This window comes from Somniosus microcephalus, chromosome 9, assembly GCF_052327205.1.
Source record: "Somniosus microcephalus isolate GS21.2 chromosome 9, FLI_Smic_1.0, whole genome shotgun sequence".
NCBI classification, from domain to species: domain Eukaryota; kingdom Metazoa; phylum Chordata; class Chondrichthyes; order Squaliformes; family Somniosidae; genus Somniosus; species Somniosus microcephalus.
This window is the reverse complement of record NC_140995.1, coordinates 53,899,962-53,921,357: the sequence shown is the minus strand read 5'-3', so window position 1 is coordinate 53,921,357 and position 21,396 is coordinate 53,899,962. Positions and strand designations below refer to the sequence as shown.

Genomic DNA, 21,396 nt, shown 5'->3' with positions numbered 1-21,396 from the left:
CGGACGGGCCGCGGTTCGGGTCGGGTCGGGGGGGAGAAAAGAATATCGGACGCGCCGCTGCAGCTATCGGATGGGCCGCTGTATTGTTGGGTTCACTCTCCTGGTACCTCCTTCACACTGCCCGGCTCGGCCTGCAATCTCCTACCCAGGAGGGAACTCTGTGACCTTCTGCCCTGCTCAGCATAAGTCGTGCGCCACTCTGGTCATGTGGTGCGCACGACTTACGCTGAACGAAAAAACTTTCGTTTTTGAGAGGTTTTCGGAAGTTCGGATAAAGGATACTCTACCTGTACTGCCAGAATGTGACAAAGCTTTGTCCAAAAGAATTTACTGACTTATCACATGAATGACAAAATAAAACTAGTACAGTACACATATTACCAATAAAAATGACAACATTCTCATTAATTTGTAATTCTATCCAGTAACACTTTAAAACTTGTTTAATTCAGGTTGTTCTTTCTTCCACTTCCAAACCTAGTCTCAATTATTTACATTACAAGTTATGCTTGTTCTACCTCCCATGGTGAACTTGCAGTATTTGCTTAAAATGCAAGTACTTAATTTGTTTATTCTTCCCTCCTCAAAACCATCTTCTTGTTTTAGTTATTTACATGATTATGAAACATTTTTTTCTCCACTTACTTCCCATAATGAATTTGTATTTCAGCAAAATAATTCAGTCAGTCCTCTCTGGTCCCACCTTAGTGACAATAAATAAAACCCTCACCTCAAATACGGTTAATTTCACTTTTTTTATTTAGTTGCTTAAACTGCATAAATGGTGAGGGGGGGGGGGGGGGCGGACACACACGTAATTTTTGTATTTCTTTTCACCCCAGTTATTTGTAAGTTTTCTGCCTGGTTGTTATGGCACTCAAGTAGGGTGAAACCAGCATCTTCCAGGAGGCCTCTCTCACACAAATGTATCCACAGCTGCCAGAAATCTCTTGCATGCAGGTGAACTTTCCAACTTCAATCCTAGGCTCCAGGCAGGAGTTAAGCATATATTTATGGGCATGTTTGCTTATTCCCCCCCAACCCCCCACATGCCCCGGCCAGGAGCTATATAATTTTTTTATGCATTTACTACTGAATTGCACTATTATTCTGAAAACTGTTCAGGAACAATTTAATCATTTTGAATCACTAGCTAATTTACTACACATTTCAGCTCAATTCGGTGCAACACATACAATTCTGGATAAAGCATCTTGAAACTACCATTCCAAATCTTCCATAATAGCAAAATACTGCAGATGCTGGAAATCTGAAATAACGACAGAAAATGCTGGAAATACTCAGCAGGCCAGGCAGCATCCGTGGAGAGAGAAACAGAGTTAACGTTTCAGGTCTGGGACCCTTCATCAGAAATTCCAAATCTTCCTATGTTTAAACTTTAGAACAATGCCCACAACTGCTTTATGCTGGAGTATTTACTTGGAAAATGTAGTTCTTTCTCTTTCTAAAAAAATGTCACAAGTAGTTGACCTCTTGATCAGGGACGCTACCATCTTGGTATTTTCAAAGCTAGGCAATGACATATATTTTGTGACTTTGTCTCAATTCTCAGCATCCCATATTGCTCATCAAATTGATACATTTTACATCATCTAGTCACCCCAGGCTGCTTTACACTTTTTCTCACCACCCATCCAAAACAAAACAGCAGAAAACATGCCATCCAAGTGATTATACGCCAGGTACATTCTACCACAAAAGTAATAAAAACCTCCCAGGCACTGGAAGACCTCCTTCTAGATAATACTGCACAAAAAAGGTGTTTATTAGCAGCTTCATACACCTGAAGTCCCATGTTTCAATTGGGGAAAATTTTTAGTCTTGCGCTTAGGACAATAGGTCAATCAATACAAGTGGCCCTTGGGAAAATGGCATCCTGCAATGCTGTTAAAGAACATTCAGAGCCAAGCTGAGACGTTCAATGATCATGACTACGTTCTAAATGAGTGTAAGGTTTCGCTTGTTTCTTTAAGGCAAAACAAGCCCTGCAGTCCCTCTCTGCCTACCTATAAACTAGTTTTGTGAAGCGAGTGAATTATGTTTACTCCATTCAATAAGACTCACGCTAAGGTATTCGGAATTTAATGAGTATGCTTTCAAATAAAAAATGTTTCAATAAGAAGCTAACTAAATGGATAATCTATTTTAGTAAGACTGCGCTTCTAGCCATGCTGTTCCAGTACAGTTACAACACTGGTATCTACCCGACAATGTAGAAAATTGCCCAGGTTTGTCCTGTCCACAAAAAGGACAAATCCAATCTGGTCAATTACCGCCCCATCAGTCTACTCTCAATCATCAGCAAAGTTATGGAAGGTGTCGTCAACAGTGCCATCATGTGGCACTTGCACACCAATAACCTGCTCACCGATGCTCAGTCTGGATTCTGCAAGGACACTCGGCTCCAGAACTCATTACAGTCTTGGTCCAAACATGGACGCAAGAGCTGAATTCTAGAGGGGAGGCGAGAGTGACTGCCCTTGGCATCAAGGCACCATTTGACCAAGTGTGACATCAAGGAGCCCAAGTAAAATTGAATTCAATGGGAATCAGAGGGGAAACTCTCCATTGGCTGGAGTCATACTTAGCACAAAGAAAGATAGTTGTGGTTGTTGGAGGCCAATCATCTCAGCCCCAGGACATTCAAAAGATCAAAGCTATCATCTTTGTACCTGGCCACAAACTCTAACCTCACCACCGATTCCACACCCCTCCCCAGCCACCGTCTTAGGCTGAATTAGATTTTTCGCAATCTCCACTGAGCTTCTGACCCCATTGACACTCCATCACAAAGACTGCCCAGTTCCACCTCCAACATCACCAGCCTCTGCCCCTACCTCAGCAGCTGAAACCTTTATTCAAACCTTTGTCACCTCTAGAATCAACTATTTCAATGTTCTCCTGGCTGGCCTATCCTCCACCCTATCCAAACTTTAGCTCATCTAAAACTGCTGCCCATATCCTATCCCACACCAAGTCCCACTAGCCCATCCATTCTTGCTCCTGGTCTGTCAATATCTCAAATTGAACATGCTCATCCTTGTGTTTAAACCCCTCCCCCTCCCAGCTCTGTCCTCCTGCAGCCCTACAATCCACTCATTGAAATCTCCATTCCTCTGACTCCAGCCTCTTGTGCATTGCACCCCTATTCCCTCGCCACACCATTGGCAGCCTTGCCTTCAGCTGCTTAGGCCTCACACTTTGGAATTCCTTCCCTAAACTGCTCTGCATCCCTCTCCTCCTTCAAGGCGCTCCTTAAAGTGTACCTCCTTGACAAAGCTTTCAGATACCCCTCCTAATATCTCCTTATTTGTCCATGTGTCTATTTTTTTCCTTACACCTCTGAAGTGCCTTATGGTAAAGATACAATGTAAATGCAAGTTGTTGCTGTTCTAGTCTAGTCCAATTTCCACAACTCACCTCACCCCATCAAAATCTGCCTTCCTAAAAGTTGAAGGATTTTCTTACTAATTCTCTTTTTCATCATAAGCCTTTAAACTCCACCAGATCATGATCACCGTTGCCAAAGGGTTCCCCGTCCAGCTCAACCATCTCCAGGTTCCTTCTGCTTGCATGGGTTCCTTGACCCACTGTTCCATGTAACAATGCAACATTGTGGTCAGGATCATGTTTTCACTCATATTGCACCCATAACAGATTTTCTAATCTACCCCTGGTTAATTCAAGTCACCCATAACTACTGCACCTATGCCTGTACATGCTTCCTTATTTGACTACGACAAATGCTTATTCTAATCGTTCCCCCTAACATCAGACATGGAGTTACTTCTTTCACCTCATGCCTCTTATCCCTAACCACAACATTTTTGCTTCATCCACACCACGACCAGATAGGTCCATCTCCATTATAATCAAGTTCGCTTTCAGCGAAAAGGCTATACGAAACCTCCCAGTTTGTTTTTTCTAACTCAACAAAGTAATCTGCATGTTTACCTAACCCGTGTCCTTATTGAACTATCTGTGATAGCTATGATATCGTAGCTTTCCTCTCCAGCAATGACCTACAGATCTCCTATTTTATTCCTGACTCCTAGTATTTATTTCCCTGACTCTCTAGACCAGGGGTGTCAAACTCCATTTACATGGTGGGCCAAATCCAACATGACACTTGATGTGGACCACATTCAGCAAAAGTTATTTGAACACACCGAGGGGTAGAAATTGGCATGCGTTTCACCCAGTTTTTGGACGTAAAATGGGCGCAATGCACATCAATTACTGGGTGCCAAGTCACACACCTAATCTGTGTCCGCATCACGACCACCGCCATATTGGTCCTCCTTATTTTTAGGTGGACCGAACGGCTGCCTGAAATCAGCATTGGATTAATTTAAACACGCAAAGAAGGGTCCTGGGTCTATTTCGGGACCCTCCTGCAAAATATATGTTAAAAACTAGGTGGAGCATGCGCCATGCAAGCTCAGGCTAATTTTTCCAGTCCTACGGTGCCCTAACCAGGGTTAAAGGAACCGCTGGAAGCTGAAGAAATGGTTGGAAAGTTGTTTTTTTTTCTTCCCCTTCTGGGAAGAGTGGAAGAGCACCTCCTCCAAGTATTGCAGATTGTGATGCTCCCTGAGTGCAGTGAGAATCTTCGGTCTCCATCCCTTTGTCTCCCATTCACCCACTAGTGGAAACAATCTTACACTATTTAACCAAAGTAAGGCCCCCAGGTTTTGCTCACCTTTACTGGTTACTCCTCTCTCGGCACCACTCCCCCTCATGTTGCTGCTGCTGCTACCGGTTCTGCAGAAAATGTTGGATCCCATGCCCACTACATTCTTCTGTCCCCCTCCCGCCCAAGCCCCAATCCCTTCAACCCCCCGGTTTCCCTGTCCCCCTGCCGCACCCAGTCTCCCAACTCCCCATCCCAATCTCAGTGTCCAGACCTGGGACTCGGGGTGCTCTGACCCTCCCCACCCACCTATCCCGGTCTTAATGTACCCAGTCACGTTCCAATCTTAATGCCCGGATGGAACTGTATCCGCATGTCTGACACCCCAGCTCGAGAATTGCATTCATTTGTCATAATTTCATTGTGTGGTCATATCCTGATATTTCACACACTAAGTGTCTGCATTTGAACGATCATGTACCAACCCGCCGTGCTCTGTACCATAACAGCTGTATTCTCTGTAGGTTTTCTAGCTCCATTACTCTTCGTTTTCATTTGTTGTAGGTTTGCCCCATCTGCCCCTCCTCCACTGCCTTATTTAGTCTCCCTACAGGGTTACTAGTACTGGGACAATTCAGGTTACCCTGCCTCCAGAACGTGTCCCAATGTCCAAGGAACCTTAAGCCCTTCTTGTTACGCTATCTTTCTAGCCATGCAGCAACATTTCTAAACTGCTTCTTCCCAACTTGTTCAGCATGTGGCACTAGGAATCTTAAGATTACTATGCACAAATTCTTGCAGCTTATTGTCATTGGCTCCTCTGTGAAAAATGACTGTTGGATGGTTTCCCTCCTTTTTGAGAGCCTTTTCCATCCATTTAGTTACATCCCTTACCGTGGCACCTGGAAGGCAACATACCACTCGGGATTCCCAGTCACAGCTGCAAAACTGGAACATCTATCCCCCTACTTACAGAATCCCCACAACTACGACTCTCCAATTATCATGGCTGGGATCTCATTTCCTCCATGGATAAGCACTTACTCTACAGTGCTGTGGCGCTGCTCTTGGTTACCCTCCTGTGTGCTGCACCCTTACCTTCATTATAGAACTGCATACCGTTTAGACAAATGCAGACTCGGGTTTTCCTTGCGCTGATTCCTCCTCCTCTCCTGCAGGTGGTGGTCACCCACTTCCCTTCTGCTACTTCACTAATTCTCTCTATCTGTGGGGAGACCATCTTCTGGAATGAGTCATCCAGAAACTTTTCCTCCACAAATATGTTGTTGTTGTCGCCACAAGTCCTTAAGTTCAGCATTCTTCTCCTTGAGCCACACAACTTTGACACTTCATGCATATCTACTCCTCCTGAAAACTTTGTAGATGCAGGAAATCCCACATAGCTCCTGATCCCATTACTGCTTCTATGGTATTCTAGACTTAATTAAAACTAATTCTCATTTACCTGCCTGGTAATGCAGATTCAGGCCTCATATTCTTGTTCTTCCTTCCTCCTGGTTATTCAGGATTGGTAAAAGCCAAAGTTAGCTCCAGTTTTTAAATTTGAGACCCATTTTTAAGCCATCCGCTTCCATCTAAATTATACAAAAAATGGATTGAGATTTACATGATCAGTAAGGTACCTACTCCCACTCTTTTCCCAGTTATTACTTAAATGTATTCTGGGTTCAAGCCAAACCTGAATGGGAAGCCTGAATGGAGAACAATTTGAATTACTCAAATTCTTAGAGCACTATAACATGGTGCAGGCTGACACGAATGATCAGACTTACATTCTACTGAATTTGTAATACTTAACTTCATTAATATATTGCATTTTTAGCTTCCATCTTTCTGCCCCCTCCATGTATATTTGACAGATTCTATTTCATCTTCACAGCTCCCAATAAATAAGCCTGATTGGCAAGGAAGGAAATAATCGTGTGTGAAAGTACTTAAGTTTTACCAACGTTTTGAATGATTAGTGGGACCCCGGTGGCCAGATCTTGTAAAGGCAGTGCCAAATTTACATAGAATCATACAGCACAGAAGGAGTCCATTTGGCCCATCATGTCCGTGCTGGCTCTTTGAAAGAGCTATCTAATTAGTCCTACTCCTCTGCTCTTTCCCTATAGCCTTGCAAATTTCTCTCTTTCAAGTGTATATCCAATTCCCTTTTGAAAGTTACTATTGAATCTGCTTCCACCACCCTTTCAGGCAGTGCATTCCAGATCATAACTCAGTGTAAAAAAGTTTTTCCTCATGTTGCCCCTGGTTCTTTTGCCAATCACCTCAAATCTGTGCACTCTGGTTATCGACTCTTCAGCCATTGGAAACTGTTTCTCTATTTATTCTATGTAAACCTTTCATGATTTTAAATACCTCCATTAAATCTCTTATCCTTCTCTGCTCTAAGAACAACTTCAGCTTCTCCCATAACAGAAGAAAATGCTGGAAACACTCAGCAGGCTAGGCAGTATCCATGGAGAGAGAAACAGAGTTAACGTTTCAGGTCGGAGACCCTTCTTCATTCTATCCACGTAACTGTAATCCCTCATCCCTGGAACCATTCTAGTAAATCTCTTCTGTATCCTCTCCAAAACCTTCATGTCCTTCCTAAAATGTGGTGCCGAAAATTGGGAACAATACTCCAGCTGGGGCCGAACTAGTGTTTTATATAGGTTTAGCATAACTTCCTGGTTTTTGTACTCTATGCCTCTATTTAGATAGACAGGTAGGAAAAAAAAATACCAGTCACAAGCTAGCAAATAGGAATAGCTATCAACTACAATCGAATACGCACACAAAAATCAATCAAATTCAAATATTTTTCAAAGCTGCTAATCAAGAACCAGCAACTGCTAGACACGCAAAAAAAAAACAAATAGCTCAATTTTTTCTGACATGTTTCTGGTTGCTATCATGTTTCCTTACCAAATTCAGCAAATACAGCTGAAAAAAAGTAATATGAAAAAAAATTACATAATTCTAAAAAAAAACACTAAAAACATACCAACAGGGGCTTAAAGGGTTAAATTGAGTACAGGTTGCATAAACTTGGCTCATCTTCCTTGAGTTTAGAAGGTTGAGGGGTGAACTAAGTGAGGTGTTTAAAATGATAAAATGGAGTAAATACAGAAAAACTATTTTCTCTGGTGAGGGAATCCAGAACAAGAGGGCACAATCTTAAAATTAGAGCTAGGCCATTCAGAAGTGAAATCAGAAAGCACTTTTTCCACACAAAGGGGAGTGTAAATGTGAAATTCTTTCTCCCAAAAGACTGTGGATGCTGGGTCAATTGAAATTTTCAAGACCGAGATCGACAGATTTTTTTATTAGGCAAGATTATCAAGGGCTATGGATCAAAGGCGGGTAAATGATGTTGAGATACAGATTAGCCACAATCTATCTAAATGGCGCAAGAGGCTCAAGAAGCTGAATGGCCTACTCCTGTTCCTATGTTCTATAAAATCAGTCATTTTAATGTTAGAAATGCTTTCAAGAAGTTTCCCTTACACAAGGCTGCCCCTCCCTCAGGATCGGAGTACAGCTCAGCTTCAGCCTTTGAGTGGGAAATTTCAACTCGGTCTTGCATTCTGGAAATTCCAGCCTGTTGTCAGAGTGTATGTGTGTGATTGAGTGAGTGAGAGATGCTTCATGGCTATTGGGGTTTATGATCTGATATCAGAAAGCATCGTCACGTGGCAAACTAGGCATATAATTTATAAAAAGCGATGAGGTACTGGTGGTGGAAAAAAAATTCTTCCAGTGTGTTACAGTTTAATTCAATTGAGGTCTTTGTGTTTCACTGAGGGGACATGGCCCATGTAAACACTGGTGGTGTATAATGATGTACTTTGATGCGGAGCTCTGAAATGTTGCTGTATTTGGTGTTTTTCTGCCTGTTTGGAGATAAGGAGTGGCATGCTAAAATACTTTATGTGCATATACCATGGCATGTAGGTTCATATTCCAGATATTTGGCATATACAAGGAAAAATTTCAGTTCAGAGAAAGTGTCTACAGAAACCGACCTTTGCAGAGTGCACAAATAAACAGTAGAGAATGAGCCCAAATTGCAAGAGCGAAACTGTAGCTGATATTGGCTAATTTGTCATAGAAACTAGAGTTTTATGACACTGCCATGGTGCATTTACCTCCCGAGCCTTCAGGGGAACTCAAGACTATTTCTAATTACTTTCATCCAAGGATTAGTTCATCAGTCTGTGCTGAGAGAGCTGATCTCAGCTAGCATAGCCGTTAGTGAACCTCAGCATCCCTGCTCTAGGGCAGGTGAAAAAAGAGAGAAATCAAACGAGGTTCCCATTCCTGGCCACCTTCCAGTGACCTCTGCTGAAAATTCAGGACAGAACTTGATTGGGTTGAGTTCCATACACTCCAGACTGCCAGTACACTGTCTCGGCTCAGACATGCAAAATGGCCAATTGGGCGAGGTGAGTGTCGCTGGCACCTGTGATCCTACCCGAATAAGAGTCTACACTTTCAGGAGAGTAAGGAGAAAAGTATGGGATTGGGCCAAGAAAAGAAACAGGATTGTCTAATGTATCTACAGATGAATCATCAATATACATAGATTCATACAGCACAGAAGGCAGCCATTTGGCCCATCATGCCTGTGCTGGCTCATTGAAGAGTTATCCAATTAGTCCCACTCCACTGCTCTATCCCCATTGCCCTGCAAATTTCTCCTTTCCACGTATGTATCAGATTCCCTATGGATTTTGCTTCCACCACCCTTTCAGGCAGTGCATTCCAGATCATAACACACTGCAAAAAAAAAAAAAAAAACTTCTTCTCGGCTCCCCCTGGCTTTTTTGCCAATTATCTTAAATCGGAGTCCTCTGGTTACTGACCCTCCTCCCAGTAGAAACTTTTGATCTACTCTATCAAAGCCACTCATAATTTTGAACATCTCTATTAAATCTCCCTTACAAAATAGTATGCCTTGACTTATAAATCAATTGTGCTATGAATGCACCCAAACACTTCAAGGCATTGCTCATGAACCTTGAGAGATCTATGCACTGGAACACCCACATCTCTTTCTTTCGCCACCTTCTTTAATGCTTTTCCCTGAAGGGTGTATGTGTGTTAACCATTCACCCTGCCCACCTGCATAATAGTTCACTTTTCCAAATTAAACATAACTTACCAGTCATGAGCCCAATCTCCAAACATTAAGATCCATCTGAAGCAGTAGAGCATCATCTGCAGTCCTAACACGTTTACAGATCTTATTATCTGCAAATTTGCAGATCGTGACCCAACACCTACATCTACATCTAGGTCATTAAATAAAAAGTGAAGAGTAACTGTCCCAACACCGATCCCTGCGGGACACCACTGGTGACAGATCTCCAAACAGATCCAAATCCAACTATAACTACTTTCTGCCTATGTCCTTCCAGCCAGTTCTCAATCCAACTCAATATATAACCACTAATACCAGAGGCTTTGATCTTGTAGAGAAGCCTTTTGTGCAGTACCTTATCAAAAGCTTTTTGGAAGTCTAAGTAAACAAAGGGCCAGAAATTCGGGTCCCCACGGGGGAGTACGCGCTGTGTACTCACGCATAGGGCCAACGAAAGTGCCAGTTTCGCGCATGCACTGTGCATGCGCTGGAAACCAGAACTTCTGTTCCCTTGAAGGAAGGGGTTCGAGGGTCAAACGCGTGTGACAGAGAGGCAGCGCGTACGCCTGGAACTTCTGATTTTTTTTTTTTTTTTTTTAAAAACAGGTTTCTCCGGGAAGGTAAGTCTCTAGCAGCTGCGCATTTAAAAAGCAGTCGCAAGGCCTGCTTTTAACAAGGTAAGTGGTGAATTAAGTAAAATTAAAACATTTTTCCCCACAGGTTTATTATTTTTTAATATTTAAAGAAAGGTAAGTTTATTTTTAGCCCCGTTAAAAGCTAATTAATTTTTTCAAAAATGTAAATTGTTTAAAATAGTTATTTTATGTAATTTATAGTTATTTTAAAAATGTGATTAAAAAAAAATTATTTGAAGTTTGTTAGGTTTTGGGGCTGATCTCTATTCATAGATTTGACAGGTCTTCCTGTCAAATTTATGAACAGAGATTCCCTGCTACGATTGGCTCTCCATGGCCCACGTGATCCCAGGGGACGCTTCGAACTAACTGCGCCCCTGGGATACGCGAGCACTGCGCGCCGGCAGCTGGAGGAGACCCTGGATCGGAATCCCACGCGGGCCCACAACACAACGGCCGGCGCGCTAGGAAAGTGCAGGTCAGGGGCTTGCACCCACGGGAAGCCTCCAACCCGAATTTCTGGGCCAATGACTTCCCTCATCCACCAACTTGGTGACTTCTTCAAAAAGTACAATCAAATTTGTAAGATATGACCTTTTTATGAAGCCACATCGGGTGTCTCTAATATGTCCCTCTCTATCCCAGTAATCATATATTGCATCCCTAATGATTCCCTCAAGCATCTTTCCTATTACTGATGTCAAACTAATGGGCCTATAGTTACCTGGGTTCGTCTGCCACCATTTTCTAAAGATGGGGATTACATTAGCCTCCTTCCAGTCTACATGAACCATCCCAGAGTGAGGTTTTAAAAAATATGGTCAAGGAGCTCGCATAGCATGTGTCCCATCTCCCGGAGGACCCTCAGGTGGATATCATCCGGCCCGGCTGCTCTATCTATTTTCAGGTTCTTAATTCTATCTAAAACAGTATGTTCATCTATGTTATTTAATGATGATAAAACGAATAATATTAACAGTTTTACGAACAGTCGAGCATCATCTTCATGAAGACGACCAATGCAAAGTACTCATTTAATATGTCCACCGTACCCAGTGAATCCTTCACAACCTGTCCTTGAACAACCTTCAATGGCCCAATACAGGCCTTGGCAGTTCTCGAACTCTTCACAAAACTGAAAAAGCTTTTCTCATTACTTCCACAATTGTCTACGATCCTCTTTTCCATTATCCTTTTAGCTGATCTAATATCGGCCTTCGTTTTCTGTAGCTGTTTCTTGTACTTAACTCTGTTTAGTTGAGTATTGGATGCCTTTATTTTGTAGAAATGTTTTTGTTTATATCGTATTTTTCTTTGTACAAGACCAGTCAGCCACCTTGGCTTTTTCTTACCACACTCCCTTCCCTTGACTTTGGGTACATATTTGTCTTCCACATTTCTTAATCTTGTAGGATATAAATAGAAAGTTTTTAAGAACATCGGTCTCATAACCACCCATAGGGTTAGCCAATTAACCAATTCCAAATCATCTGCCAGTTTAGCTAAGTTTTCCCTTCTGAAATCTGGTACAAGTTGTCTGCCTTCGCAGGTGTGCATAAAAGCTGGCGTGGCGCTATTCAAAGGCGAGCAGTAGGGGAGTTTTCCTGGAATCCAAGCCAACAATCATCCCTCATCCAGCACCACTAAACAGATTATTTGCTCATTTATCACATTGCTGTTTGTGGGAGCCTGCTTTGTTCAAATTGGTTACCATGTTTACTTACATTACAACAGCGACTACACTTTGGGATATTCCAAGGTCGTGAAAGGTATTATATAAATGCAAGTTCTTTCTTTATTAAGGGTCAACGACAATCCAGCAGCCCACAAATTACCACGGTGGGATCTGAACTCAAGACCACTATGTTGCTAATATAGTGCCATATCCTAATACAGGAAACTCTCGTTTAAACAGCACCTAAATATCCGGAATTCTCTATTAACCAGCAAAATTCTCGCTCCAAAAACAACACCTCAATAACTGGCAATGTTGCCGAGTCCGAGTCCCCCGCGGTGGCCGAGTTAGTCAGTGGGGGTAGTTCTCCAAATTGCCACTACTCGGCTTCTTGGCGCTGTCGAAGACCTCAAAATCCCTGTAACAGGAGTCTGACTCTCCCGCGCTGCCAGTAGTCTCTTCTGATCCGCCATTTTACAGGGGTACTGTGCATCTCCCACGCTGCTGGTAGTCACTGCATTGCATTATCGAAATCCCAAAAGTTGGTCCAAGCAAAAAGGAAGAGAGTGGTGTTAACTTTAAAACAGAAAATCGACATATGCCAACGACTAGAAAGGGGAGAGAAGCGTATCAACATTATGAATGAATTCAAAATTGGTTCGTCAACAATCTACGACATCAAATCGCAGAAGGATAAGCTGCTCAAGTTTTATTCAAGCTCGGAGACATCCAAGAGCGTAGAGAAACGGCGTACGCTTCGTAAGCCTAAGCTTGAAGAGCTGGATACCGAGCTTTGAGTGGTTTTCTCTTAAGCGTTCAGAGGATGTTCCACTTTCCGGACCCATGCTAATTGACAAAGCAAAGGATTTCTACGTAAAGTTGGAGCTCACTGACAAGTGTGCTTTCTCCGAGGGATGGCTAATGTGCTTCAAGTTACAGCACGGGATACGACGACTCAATGTTTCCGGGGAGAAGAAATCAGCTGATCACGATGCCGCAGATGAATACTGCGATTATTTCAATCGGATTGTGCAGCAACATGATTTGTCGCCAGCACAGATATACAATGCTGATGAAACTGGCTTATTTTGGAGGTTTTTGCCAGAATCAACGCTTGCTGGGACTAGTGAGGCTAATGCTTCAGGTTACAAGAAAAATAAAGATCGTGTAACCGTGCTAACATGTACGAACGCTGCTGGATCACACCAGGTTCAACTTCTTGTCATTGGGAAGTATAAAAATCCCCGTGCATGTAAAAATGTGAGGCACTTGCCTGTTGAGTACAAAGTTCAAAGAAATGCTTGGATGGATAAGGAAATCTTTTCGTATTGGTTCCATCATATTTTTGTTCCATCTGTGAGGGAACATTTACGTAGAATAGGGAAACCTGAAGATAACAAATGCATTTTATTGCTTGATAATTGTAGAGCCCATCCGCATGAATCAGAGTTGGTTTCGGGAAATATTTTCACTATTTATTTGCCACCAAATGTAACTTCTCTCATACAACCCATGGACCAGGGCGTTATCCAAAATCTCAAGTGTCATTACAAGAAAGACTTCCTACGGAAACTGATAAGCCAAGATGACAATATTCACGCATTTCAGAAGGAATACAATCTTAAAGACGCCATCTTCAATGCAGCATGTTCCTGGAACTTGGTGAAAGGTCACACTTTGAGACAAGCCTGGCGCAAATTGTGGCCTTCTGTAATGTTTGCTGAAGGTTCTTCTTCAGAGGAGGAATTTCATGGGTTCAATGTTCATCCCAAGAGGAGTACAATAATGGAAATGGCTGGCATGGTGAAAAATGTAGGCCCAGCAAACCCTCTACATCACCTCAGTGAAAGTGATATTGAGCAGTGGGTTGATGCAGATAGAGAAGTTGCTGTTGTGCATATGCTAAGTGATGATGAAATAATTGAGACTGTTTTGAATCCAAAGAAAGAAAAGGAAAGTGAGGAGGATGAGATTTCTGAAGAGATGATGATTTCTTGGGCTAAAGCTGCAGAAGGATTTGCTTTATTCCTCAAATTTGCTGAAAGGCAGCCTTGCTACTCTGCCCACGAAGTTATGCACCTCCATATTCTGCATTCCACCTTTCTACAAAAAAGGCAAGAGTCCACTAAGCAAGCAGACATCTGGGACATGTTTAGGAAAGCTTCCAAAAGAGTTGAAGCAGTGGAAGTGCCTGAAGAATCTGTTGAAGTGCCTGATCCTGATGACCCAGCTGGCATGGATATTCCTGATGAACCAGCTGACTTGGAATAAGTGTACAGTCAACTACAGTACTTTATACTGTACTGTACAGTCGTTTATAAGTTTTGTTTTACTGTTAAGTAATTAAAGAGTTATGGATTACCCTCAACTAGCAGTACTGTACTTAATCAAGCATCTTCCACCATCCATTTAACACAACATTCTGTAGGTGAGTACCCAATTGCTGTATACTGCACATTTCTTGATTTTTTTATTTTTCTTTGTTAAAAATAGCCTCGGTAGATAATCCTCTCCGTCATCCGGAATTTCTGATCAACCGGCAACACGCTGGTCCCGTCGGTGCCGGATACCAAAGAGTTTCCTGTACTATATTGGAAATATCAGCTCTCATTTCATTAGAAAGGGGACTGAAATTTCAACTGCAATCGGCACATGTAACACTACTACAGTACTTGCTAAACCAAGAGGTTTCAGGGTATGGGGCGCAATACACTGGGAATAATTTGACAATTTATACATGGGAAAGAAAAGAAAATATTTTGGAAGCGTTCTATTGCATGGAGCCATGTTGCAAAGTTGACCATTAAACCATGCAACAAATGCAGGAGTCAGCGACTGTTAACTGACCATGGTACTATTTGAAGTTTACAGACAGGTACCATGTAGTGTCCAAGCATTCAATGTATGTTAATAGCACAAAGTTTCAACAACTCTACACAGTAGACATGCATTTGTGTTTCTCATCGTAATTTCCCTGAACACAAAACCCAAATTCAGCTGTGAATCAAGCATGAATGAGAATAGTTGTCTAATTTACCTTCATATTTAGAAATACATAGAAGCTACAATATAAGCAAGGCATTTGGCCCAACCATTCCATGGCAGTGTTTGCTCTCCACGTGAGCAAATTATCCTAATCACATTTACCGACCTTGCTCCCTTTATTAACGTTTTCCTTCATCCACCTATCTAATCTTCAGTGTTAACATAGTTTCTGCCTCAACCACTAACCTTGGAAGTTAATTCCGCAGCCTCACATCTCCCTATGTAAATAAGTTTCTCCTGTCCTCTGTTCTAAATCTCTTGCATGTAATCTTGTATCTAAGGTCCCCTCATTCAAGACCTCTCAACTACTGAAAACAGTCCATTTCTATCTAGCCTGTCCCACCCTATTATCATTTTAAACACTTCCATTATATCATCTAGTAATCTGCGTTGTTCAGTTTAAAAGATCTGCTGTAGTAACTGTAATGATCAATAACATGTCATTCTATAGTGGACACTAGGTGGAGCCGTATATAAGACTACACTACCCAGCTGTATGTATATTAAGACTACATTACCCATGAGGCACTAGGCGACCCACAAGGCAGCAGTCAAGATGGAAGTCTCCACAGATACTGTACCTAGTCCACATGTGCTCAATAAAGTGTCTAGCAAAAGCTAGCTGTGTTCATAATAAGAATGTCTATTTATTAATGAACATAAGATGGTACCAGGGTGGTGAAGATCTGCTGAAAATTGTGAAAAGCCACATGGAGAATTTGAAGCCACCAGAGCGTTTGAAACTCACAGGAAACATCGACTACAATTGGCAGACTTTTAAACAACAATTCGAACTCTACATTGCAGCCATCGGATTCGGTACGAAGCCAGACGCAAGGAAGATAGCGTTGCTGCTTACGGTTGCAGGCCCACAGGCGATAGAGGTATTTAATACATTTGTATTTAATCCAGCGGAGAACAGAGAAAAATTAGTAGATGTGCTAAAAAATTTGATGAACATTGCTCTCCCAAAAAGAATGAGACGTATGAAAGATACATCTTCCGTTCTCGGACACAGCAACAAAATGAGACTTTTGATAGCTTTATAACTGATCTGAAACGGAAAGCACAGACATGTAATTTCTCTGAGCTCAAAGCATCCATGATTCGTGACCAGATTGTGTTTGGTATTCATGATAAAAAAGTCAGGGAACGTCTGTTGAGAGAAACCGAACTAAATTTGGAAAATGCAGTGAAAATATGCCAAGCCAGCGAGCTAGCTCGAAAGCACGCGAAGACTTTCAGTGAAATCAATAATGATGCGATTGTAATGAGTGATAATGCTGCTGTCGGTGCTGTGTCCTATAAGGGGAAGAAACATGGGCAGAACAGAAATGAAAAGCAATCGGAGGATGAAATTTTTAATTGTAAACGCTGTGGTTACAAACACCAGTTAAGACAATGCCCAGCGTTTGAAAAAATGTGCACAAAGTGTAATGGAAAGAATCACTTTGCCAAACAATGCTTTTCAAAAGTACAAACTAAGAAAGGGCAACGAGTTAGTGTAATTGAGGACACTGATTTAAGTGAGACATTTTTTGTATGAATGGTGTCATGTGACAATATCAAAAAGGATACAGAAAATGTGCAGCCCTCAGAAATGGACAATGCTGAACATAAAGGCAGTGCAGTAAAAGAGGACAAATGGATGATCCCACTGCAGATAAATGGAGCATTAGTCACATTGAAACTGGACACTGGGGCAAAAGCAAACTTAATCAGTATGAGTGACATTAAAAACATGAAAGAAAAGCCCAAAATACAGAAAAAGTCAGTACTACTGAAGGACTATAATGGACAGAAAATAGATAGCTTAGGTGTATGCAGACTTAAAGTGACAGTCAAAGACAAAGTGCATCATCTCATGTTTTCTGTTGTGGCTGAAAGACTTGATTCGATACTAGGTGACAAAGCTTGTGAAGACTTAGAACTGGTCAAGAGAGTCTACCGTATAAACTGTGCCATAAGCAGACCAGATGACTCAGGTGATGAAGCAGAGAGCCCATCAAGGATGAAAAGGCCAAAGGGTATCCATGTCTTCAAAAAGCCTAGTTTCTCCAAGAAGAAAGAAAAAGACTTTAAGGTCAAAGAGAAGCCAAAGGAAGAAAAGCACAAAGAGGAAAAACACAAGGAGAAAAAGTCCAAAGATATAACCGCAGCAGATGTTGCTAAGCAGTGGAAAGAGAAAAAGAAAAAGAAGAAGCCTGCACCAGAGCAGGAAGCAGTTCCGGTGGATACTCCTTCTTCCCTCAGGCCAATCTTTGGTGTTCCATTAGCCGAGGCTGCTGAGAGGACTATGCTGTATGATGGGATCCAGCTGCCAGCAGTTTTTCGAGAGTGCATTGAGAGTTATGGCATGAAGAGTGAAGGAAACATTGAAACCCTCTCCAAGCAAAGATCGCAAGGAGACCTCGATCTATACAAGAGCAGATTGATGACAATGCCGCAACTGCATCTTGTCATTCACCGCCAGAACAATCTCATGAAGACACATCAGACTTACCCGTGTTGAGAAGATCCACACGTGAAGTAAAAAAGCCTGATAGACTTAATCTTTGAGTACAATGTAAAGCTTTGAAAATGTGTTGACTGTTTTGAAAATGTTTCTGTTTATATAGAGCACTAACAAAAGTGTTACTGATATTATCTTTATTGTTTTCTTGAAAGTTGATTGATATTGATTTTGTTAAACCTCAAAGAAAGGGGGATGTAATGATCAATAACATGTCATTCTATAGTGGACACTAGGTGGAGCCGTAGAGCTGTATATAAGACTACACTACCCAGCTGTATATATATTAAGACTACATTACCCATGAGGCACTAGGCAACCCACAAGGCAGCAGTCAAGATGGAAGCCTCCAGAGATACTGTACCTAGTCCACATGTGCTCAATAAAGTAACTAGCAAAAGCTAGCTGTGTTCATAATAAGAATGTCTATTTATTAATGAACATAAGAGTAACTACCTCTAATGCAAAGATCTACGTTGTCACTTCCTCCTCCACCTCCAACTGGGTTTTCGTTTCTGGGTACTTGTGACCCGAGAGAAGCAACCAATATTTCCCCTTCCATCAAGTCAAAATTCCAAAAGCCCGATCTTGGAATTCCCACATTGTCCTGCCACTGCACACGGCAATTTATATTTATTTGGCACACATTCCTTCACAGCATGTCAGTAAATGGAAGTCTGCTTTGGGAGAAAGTTTGCATTTACAAAACGGCACATCTACTAAATTATGAATTGGAAAAAAACAGATTTACATGTTTTTCCCACAATGTGCACAGATTAAAAGGGAAGAGTCATGTATTTTTGTGTCCTGTTAAATATTTAAAAGACACTACCAAAAGCTTCAAGTATAGTTATGATAAGGGTATCTCTTGTTCCATCTCTTTGTAACAAGTTTATGATGTGCCTTGGATATTCTCTCAGGGACGGCACTCGCACAAACAGTCTGGGCATCTTATATTTAGGGGTGAACCCATATTGCTCAGTATCTAACTATACAACAGCATAACCCAGGGGACCCCCTTTTGATCTAAACTGGATATTGCCTTTCACAATGCCCTCATGTGCACTTCTCCAATCTTTTTGAAGACAGACTGAAACATAGGTCTCTATTTTTAGTTTGGGGTGGGGGGATGGATGGGTGGAAGAGGCAGGAAAGTCCGGTAGCAGGTGACGAACCGGCAAAGGCAAAGAAGGGCCTCATCTGAATAAATCTCTGCATAGTTCTGCACAACACCTGACCAGATTGCCTAACTGGTTGGCCAGCACGATGGGCATTAGCGGCAGGAGGCCGTAGTAGCCTTCAGAACAACGCTGGGCAGCTTCAGGGGGGGTTTGGTGACAAGATTGAGAGGGGGCAAGAAGCCTGAGACAGAGATCTGGGGGTGGGGGGGGTGGGGGCAGAAGCCTAAAATAAAACTGATCTTCTGGGCCTCTTCTGGCCCACAATTGCCCTGCAGTCAATTTTGCCTGACAGGGGAAGCCTTCAACTAAAATTGCAGATTGGGTCCATCTCACCTGCTCAAAAGAGGTTAATATCTGGACACGGTGGGTAGGCAGCGGGATCAGGAGATCAAGTGTCTCGCCTTATGTTAACTGGCCCCTCCCCCGCCTCGAAAACTCTCTCAGTCAGGCGGACAGTTTCTGGCAAGGGAAGACCATTGGTCTATCTATCCTCGATATTTCCTTGGTGCATTTCTCATAACCCTGAATCGCTTTTGTTGACAAGAATCTGTCTAATTCCTACTTGAAACCCATTAAGGTTTCTTGTTCCACCACCTGTGCCGGTAATCTATTCCACATATTTACCACCCTTTTAGTATAAAAAGTTCCTCTTGAATTTCCTATTTTCTTTTGCCCGTAAATACAACCCCTTGTGCTTAAAGACTGTATATGACAGAAAAGGTTAGTTGGATCCTATTTGTCCAAGCCTTTCATAAAACATCCACCATATCCACTCTCTGTCTTCTCTTTTCAAGAGAGAAAAGACCCAAGGTAGTCAATCTATCCTTCTACATCGTTACCTTCAGTTCTGGGATCAATCTTCTAGCCCTTCCAATAACTGAATATTTGTTCTGAAATAGGGAGATCATAACATCACGTGGTGCTCAAAATATGGTCTCATCAGGGCCAAATACAGTTTTAAAATGACGTCTCTGGATTTATACGTTATACCTTTTGCAACGCATTCCCAACACTGTGTTTACTTTAACAGTTTGGGAACAATCCGCTGATGGTATTAGTGACCTGTCCACTAAAACCTCAACAACTCTCTCCTGCTGCATTCCCTCAAGTACATAATTCACATCAACCTACCCGCTGCCAAATCTCAACCTTACATTTCACTGTATTAAATTGCATCGGTCATTTCTCCGCTCACTAATTGAGCTAGTCAAGGTCCTTTTGAATTTGTGTGCATTGATCATCATTTGTCACTGCTCCCAATTTAGTATTGTCTCTAAATTTGGACACAATAGTTTCTTCTAAATCATTTATGTGAAAATTATAAATAACAGTGGCTCCAAACACTGAGCCTTGTGGCATCCAAGCAGATACCTCCTACCCCATGCATGACTACACATTGTTGACCACCAATCAACCAGTTGTCAATCCATTTTAATACATTCCCATCAACCCATGGGCTTGGACTTTATGGAGTAGCATATTATGTGGGACAATGTCAAATGCCTTCTGAAATACAGGTAGATAGCAACCACTGTCTCTTCCCCATCTAATAGGTCTGTCACCTCCTCAAAGAAATCCAATAAATTAGTCAAGGCACAACTTCCAATTCCAAAGCCAGCTGTCTCAGATTAGTTCATGTCCCCAAAGATACTCCCTCACATTATCCCTCATAATACTTCGAAACACTTTCCCCAGCAGTAAAGCTAAAGATTTATAATTTGGTGGTTCAGCTCAGTGTCCCCTTTTTGAAGATTGGAATCAAATTTGTCGTCTTCTGCTGGCCTGAAGCGGTTATTCCACTTGGTCAAACTTCCCGCTCCAAGCAACGTTGCTGGTGTTTCGATGGCGCTGAAGTCCAGAGTGTTCCACCGTGTTGCACCATTTTATCAGATAACCAACGAGCATTAAGTAAAACACACAATGAGCAAAAAACACTTGCACACTCTGCCTTTTCATCTTACCATTTTACCAACAAATGCACAGAAAGGTTAAAATACACAGGCATGTGCGTGAAATGAGTATTGAGATCACATGTCCAACTGTCCAGTACTCGTTTTTTTATTTACCAATCAATAATGTAACTAGCCACACCTGGATTCCTAATTGGCCACAAGTAGCAACATGATATAAAAAAGGGTTTCTAAATGAACTAAGGAATGAGTATCGGTTGCTAATGTTCCTACAGATCTTGTGAAATCATGTCTTTGCAGGGACTTTAAAAGTTACAAAAATGCACTATAAATGTAAATATTCTTTTCTTGTGTGCTTTTTCAAAACAGGAGACAAGTCCACTTTCAGTTTTGAAAGTTATGCCAGACCTCATCTCAAACAAACACTACAAGTGGTGCCAAGTAAAATAGCAGTTTACTAGCACCACAGTAATGCCACATATATGGCATATGCAATTATTATGGTGTAGAAATTTCAGGAAGTTATGGTGAGTGACTTATGCAATTACATGCACTATGTTACAATTTGCTGGTTCTTTTACATTGCTCCAGAGACCCTGTCCAAAGTCTTCAACTAAATATATAGCTCTGCC

At 41.9% G+C, this 21,396-nt stretch overlaps 1 protein-coding gene across 9 annotated transcripts in view; it reads right to left on the bottom strand.

Moving 5' to 3' along the window:
- The window catches only part of fam135a (family with sequence similarity 135 member A), a 305,872-nt gene that overhangs the window by 240,188 nt on the left and 44,288 nt on the right, over positions 1 to 21,396 (bottom strand). Inside the window, exons 1-2 of one of the 9 annotated variants that reach the window (XM_085996571.1) lie at positions 18,130 to 18,328; positions 6,120 to 6,249 (exon numbers count right to left, since the gene is read on the bottom strand). The exons of 7 other annotated variants lie outside the window; for them this stretch is intronic. In XM_085996571.1, the coding sequence (XP_085852697.1) occupies positions 6,120 to 6,148 (29 nt within the window). In that variant the 5' untranslated portion in view covers positions 6,149 to 6,249; positions 18,130 to 18,328. Of the gene's footprint in view, positions 1 to 6,119; positions 6,250 to 18,129; positions 18,329 to 21,396 lie in introns of those variants that run through there. One more of the 9 variants, XM_085996574.1, reaches the window with a different exon arrangement.